Raw genomic sequence first — 6,219 nt, forward strand, 5'->3', positions numbered from 1 at the left:
GTCGGGCAAGGACTGGAACCCAAGAGAGGATCGATCGTTGAAGAGATGAAAGGTTTTTACCGAAAAAAAAAACCTTTCTCGAGCATAGCAACGACGTTTTAAGCAGGGGTCATCTTCATTTGGTTGGTGTTTTGTATAATATCTCTCCATTGCCGTCATGCTCATCCTCTGGAGTGTTTTTTTTTGTGAAATTCAATCGCTGATTGTTTCCACGCAGGTCCGCACTATTCAAGCGGACGAGGACGAAAATACTGCTCAATTTTCACGAAAGTAAAGGAAAAGAACTTTAAAAACATGCATTCACTTTGAACTTAAGTTCGTAGGGTAATAAAAACATTAAAAAGAAACAGCCCCATTAAATTTACGCAACGGTTCGTCCTCGAGTTTTCCATACTTTCAGCCACTAGTCTACTCGATCAGCTTAACCTTTTCCAGAGCTTTTCCATCCTCCCGCTCGCTTCTCTTTGAAGTTTCATGATGATTCGGAAATAAATGTGCCATTCTTTTGCCGGCCTGGAATTTTTTCCTCAGCGTTTTTGTCGCCATGTTATTTTAACTGATGCTTGAAAAATTTGTATGAAAGTCAAGTAGACTAGTGCACGACTGATAAAACCTCGCGAATATCAGTCGTGCAGTAGTCTACTTGACTTTCATAAATATTTTAAATCAATTTTGACTGATCACGGTCTTCTCTGACCCAACGCTGTGCATGACTTATCGTCCACGGTTTTTGCAAAGGTTTTAAAACCTCACCTTCACTAATGCTCGAAGTAATGCGTGACATATTACAGTCGCGTAACGTTGCGCACAAACAATTAGCGCGAACGTCCTTGAGAGAGCCCAAATCTTTAAGTAAGGGTAAGGGTAAATAGGCTCGATCAGAAATTTTGCGAAAGTTACGGAACCATCGAAAGGTATCTTGAAGTCACCGACTAAAATGTCGTACAGGGAGGTGTTATTATTTCAAGTCCTTATACTTGTTCTAGATTCTAAGGGGCATGAATTTAACTAATTTCACACTCTGAACACTCCGCACAGTATGGTTGAAGTATGTGTGAGCTTCTGTTTCAACCCCAAAGCAAAACAGAGATAATCATGCTTTAGTTTTATTGCTCATTTTCGTTTTTTAATGCGGGTGAATGCCTTTGCTCGTGCGTCTGCACCTGCGCTTACGTTCGGGTAGTAGTTGTGAGCAGATGTACCTTTATCCAGTCAGAGTTCAGTGTGTGTATTAATTGTGAGGATATGTTCAAGTTTTAGTTTGATTGTGAAATACTGAAACTCTGTGAATTAAAGAGAGAGTTTCTTGGTTGTCTTTTAGTATTTTCGTCCAACGTCAACACTAAGGTAGTCGCTGCTTTATTTTCTTGGGACGTTTTCTTTGAAGCATCTGCCTGGGACACGAACATGAGTTCCTTTTTGTTGTCTAGGAGGGCCAACACAGCTTCCTCACTGGCTCTTTGTAAAATTTAAGGATATGATGAACTTTTCTCTGATTGTAACAAGTCGTGTCTCTTTCTTTTATAGTTTTCATCAAGTCATAGTTAAAATTCTTGGAAAAGTCACCAAACGTGAGACATCTACTTTACCAGACAATGTTACCAATTACAAGGAAGCCACGAGAAAGGGAGAAAATCTTTACATGGCTGCACTTTTATCGCGGGATGCACTGAACACTAGTAAAGTATTTGTTTTAGGCGACGGAAAGACATACGGAGGTTACGAAAATGTTCAATTGCAACCAGGGACAAGTTACAAAGTGTACATAAGAGGAGTGACTGAGGATAACGGGGTAGGAAAGCTACGAATAAGAGTTAGTTGAAATCACTTTTAATGCAGAAAGTGTTTGGTTGGTGCCTTATTTTGAATGTTTGTTTTTGTCTTCACAGAGATTTTTGTATGGAGAGTCAGCTGAAATAAGCTTAGCACCCACTCTTGGTACGTCATGCGAGTTTGTATTTCGTAATTAGTCACGAGACATCCATCCAGTCTGTTGTCTCGTGCCTGGTTTGTAATTTTCTGTCGCTAATATATTAAATTGGTCATTGTTTGCTTGAAATTCCTGTCCCACCCTTCTCTTGCGTTGGCCGGACGTATGATTTGGCTTCCACGAAACACTGGAGAGCCCTCACGGAGGCAAGCAATTACAACGCCCTTTGAATCCAATTTGACACGATATGATTTAGGTCGTCCAGCAGATTTGTATTATTTGATGTCGGATTGACATCATCTATCAAGCACTCCAAAGATGCCGGTCCTACGACTGGAAAGAATTATGCGGCAGATTCGAGCTGAGGAAAATAAAATATTTTAAATGAATTGCATTTCTTCTTGATTGCATGCTTTATGAATGTGCAAGAGCAACAAAGATATATTTCCACTCGGAAATTGTTTGGTATTTTTCAGAGGATAATCCTCCATCAGACGATACCGTTGGTATAATTGCGGGTATTTTGGGAGCCTTGGTGCTAATTGTGATCGCCATCATTGGAATTTTGATTTACAAAAGGTAATTTGGGGATGGATCACTTTTTTGCAGGCCGGGCAATAACAAAGACAGGGACACAAGTAATGAAAACGGCACAAAACCGAATGCACCTTTTCTCATGAGTAAAAACCATAGGTTTCAGTGCATGCTCTGCACATTTTAAATTTTAATTTTAATTTTAATTTTTCTTCCTTCTTTCTATTAATTAAAATGCCGTCGAGGCCACTTTCATTCGCGGGAAACTGCCACAGTTTGGTCGTTCAAATACAAAGAATTTGTGTATTTTGAGATGACGTTGACGCGGTCGTTGTTGTTGTAAGTTTCCTAATTTAACTCATTCTTACGCGAAGCGCAGAATAGAGTAATGTTACAACAGCACTAATAGAGCGGTTTTCAATTGAGTGTCGAAAGTAATTAGCAAATTGCTTTGGTTTATGATTAGTTCACTCAGTGATTGGTTCAAAGTTCTCGCGCCACTTTTTCAACCAATCAGAAGTGAAACCAAAACCAATCGTGGCTCGCGCGTGCACATTTCCTCGCGCTTTGTGTCGGCTACTTGTAATTACTTCGAGTTTTGATTGGTTTACCGGATTGTCTCCGTCCTTTCTGATTGGCTAAAGTAATTACTTTGGTTTTGGTTTTACGACACTCAATTGAAAATCGCTTTAGACCATTTCAAGCTTAATGCCGCTGCTTTGACAGTGCTTCAGGGGGCACAGCGAATCATTATAAGCAAATGGTTGAGTGGTGACGTCGTGATTTTCTGAACATTCGAGAGAAAGCAATGGTTGTCTTGTGTCACTCTTAAATGTACCTCGGTAGAACTGTCGTTTTTGAATAGTTTGCTCTTTGATCCACCCTATATCTGGTAGAAAGAAAGCAATGGTTGTCTCACTCTTAAATATATCTCTGTGAAACTGTCGTTTTTGAATAGTTTGCTCTTTGATCCACCCTATATCTGGTAGAAAAGGCATGGTTGGTTCGTCTAGTTGATTAAAGATTTTCTATCAATCAGGGGATTCAAGGAAAACGGTCGAATGGTCTATTGTCAACTTCCGTCGGTTACTTTTCCCCGAGTGTGTTACCTCCCTTTCGTTTCATATTTGGACAGCCTTGTGACTTACCTTATAACGCATGGGTTTGATACCCTTTCGAGTAGCGTGGTCGACACAGTGGTAAGAGCACTCGCCTTCCACCAGTGTGGCCCGCGATCGATTCCCGGACTCAACGTCACGTGGGTTGCGTTAGTTGGTTCTCTACTCTCCGACCTCTCCGACTATTCCAGTTTTCACTTCTTACCAATAACTTACCTTTGATCTGATGTTTAAAAGTTAACAGAACTTTACCTTCCACAAAGAACTACTTATTGTTATTGTTGTCTTATTGTTTTGTTTGTCTCTTATCACCTGCTGCACCTTTTGGGGTGCAGTTTTTCTCCGGGTACTCTGGTTTCTTCCTCTCTCCTCAAAAACTAACATTTGACTTGATTTGCGTTAATTTAATTTACCGTGTCCCCAATTAGTCGCTACAGCGCTACAACGACTAGAAACTTAAATTTGCATTTTGAAGTAGCCCTTTACATAAGCTTTAAAGCTACTATGGCCTCCCTTGCCTCTAAATGTGAAAAAAAGGAAAATAATGTTATTTCTTATTTTATGGCAAAAATAATAAACTGAACTGAATTGACTTCAAGGGTTTTTCTTTTTATCCATGCTCACAGAAATAAAAGAGAAAGGAATCTAAACCTTGATGTCGAAAGTCATAAACGGAAGCGGCGTCACTTTGAATTGAAACGGCTAAGTGAGTAGCGCCCTTATTCATTTTCCATCTTCTTGTTTTCTTGTGTTAAATCATTAGTCTTTTACTGAGGTTTTGTTTTCGCAATCGAGATCGTATGGCGATCCTCTGGAGATTTGATAATTTGCCTTTTGTGACTGAAGAGAATGTGGGAACTTGAATATGTCCGACCACTTGAGTATTGTCACGCAATATGCATTGGGAAAACATTCACATGTGTTTGTATATGTACAGTATGTGCTGAGGTCTAATAGCAGCTCCTGGCATACAATAGGCAATTTATAGTTGATACCCGTACTCAGTAATGGTTCTAAACTTAAGTAAATCATTCGATGGTGGAAAGTAATTGATCAGACTGTCAATTTGCTGACTTGGATAAACAATTTAAAACCTGGTGGATTGCCTAAAAGCATTACCTTCAAGAAACGCAATAAAGGAAAAAAACGACAAGATTAAACTTCAATCTTGTCGTTTTTTTCCTTTATTGCGTTTCTTTTGTGTTCAAACTTTATTTCCTAGGGGTTGTCGTTGTTGTGGTGATTGCGAACACAACTAATCCGACATTGGCCTATTTGTTCATTTCAGGTAGCAAAAAGAAAGTTCTTGCAGTACCAGGCGAGATGATCAATGATCCCGACCACCCTCCAATCCCAGTCGAACAATTTGCCAAACACGTGGCCAAGCTGCACAAGTCTGATGACCGAGGATACATGATCGAATACAATGTAAGGACTTTGGTGTCTAGCTGTCGTCGCCCACTTATGGTCTGTATGGCGCCCTACAGACTCGTTTGTTTTGTTGATTCACTCATCAGTTGGACCCTATTCCAATTCCATTTGCGGAGTGTCCCCAAAGAGTAACCCTATGCTGCCATTGTTAAAGTACATACAAGTGTGTTTAATGTTCTCGTTTAGCATATACTAAGACAGTGGATAGCGTTCAACGCATGCTCTGATTGGCTACTCAAACACCGAATATCCGTTGTTATTAAATTCTCAACCTCGGATAATGCAATTCTCGTGCTCTGATTGGTTCACTCAATCTCGGTTATCAGCTTATATACCTTAGTTTGACCTTATATTGTAAATGATTGATCTAAGTGTTGCCAAGCCAAAAGTTTTTTCGCCGGAAAGCAAAATTTCTCTCTGAAGAAAGCAAAAAAAAAGTTTTTCTGGACAGCTGGGTTAAATTCCGACGTTTAGAAGTACGCGAAAAGGTAAGAAATGTTTTTGTGACGAGCCTGCGTCTGTCTGACCACAAGGTGTTACACGACATCGCATCGGTTCTCATCAAGTTTTTTCGATTTCGCTCGGATGATTTGCTCGCTTTTTTCGCTCGCATTTCGTACTTTCTAAACTTTTGGAGTTTAAAGGAATTTAATAAAACAATTATTCCATTCGCGCTTGTTGGATATGAGACTGGTTATAGCCAACTCGGCGCTACGCGCCTCGTTGGCTATTTACCATCTCATATCCAACGCGCGCTCATGGAATAATTGTTAACTATTCACCTCTAAGCAACTCGCGCGGGATTTGCACCCGAAAATATTGTAATCGTTGCAGGAATAAATGAGTTAAAGTCATCTTCCTGGGCTTATGTTATCTCACTGTTTTATTATACCTTATTATACGAAATTAACGGTCCATGAAATTAACGCGAATCGTTAAAATTCGCGTTAATGTAAGTCTCGGTAATTTTGGTGAGCGTGAATTTCCGCGATGTTAATTAATTGCAGCGTTAGTATCCTCGTTCTTAAGTTTCAGGATCTTAACCCCAATTTTGGAAACTGTCCAGACATTCTTGACACCTAAAAAACATTAACTACAAGCTTTCTTTCTTTCCATTTACCCTTCAGTTTTTCGTCTTTCACAAAAGCTAGGGCAAGGGTTTACAATATTTCGAGTTCATCTTCATCGTTGTCGCTATCAGAAGTG

The 6,219-nt window shown here is 39.8% G+C and overlaps 1 protein-coding gene across 1 annotated transcript in view; it reads left to right on the forward strand.

Annotated features, from left to right (window-relative positions):
* Positions 1-1,761: 1,761 nt before the first annotated feature.
* LOC138015891 (receptor-type tyrosine-protein phosphatase S-like) overlaps positions 1,762-6,219 on the forward strand; it is a 31,401-nt gene continuing 26,943 nt past the window's right edge. The window contains exons 1-5 of the mRNA XM_068863017.1: positions 1,762-1,792; positions 1,890-1,955; positions 2,425-2,509; positions 4,209-4,288; positions 4,871-5,010. Of these exons, the coding sequence (XP_068719118.1) occupies positions 1,946-1,955; positions 2,425-2,509; positions 4,209-4,288; positions 4,871-5,010 (315 nt within the window). The 5' untranslated portion in view covers positions 1,762-1,792; positions 1,890-1,945. The remainder of the gene's footprint in view (positions 1,793-1,889; positions 1,956-2,424; positions 2,510-4,208; positions 4,289-4,870; positions 5,011-6,219) is intronic.

The sequence above is a fragment of the Montipora capricornis genome, chromosome 9 (assembly GCF_036669925.1).
Source record: "Montipora capricornis isolate CH-2021 chromosome 9, ASM3666992v2, whole genome shotgun sequence".
Classification (NCBI taxonomy): Eukaryota; Metazoa; Cnidaria; class Anthozoa; order Scleractinia; family Acroporidae; genus Montipora; species Montipora capricornis.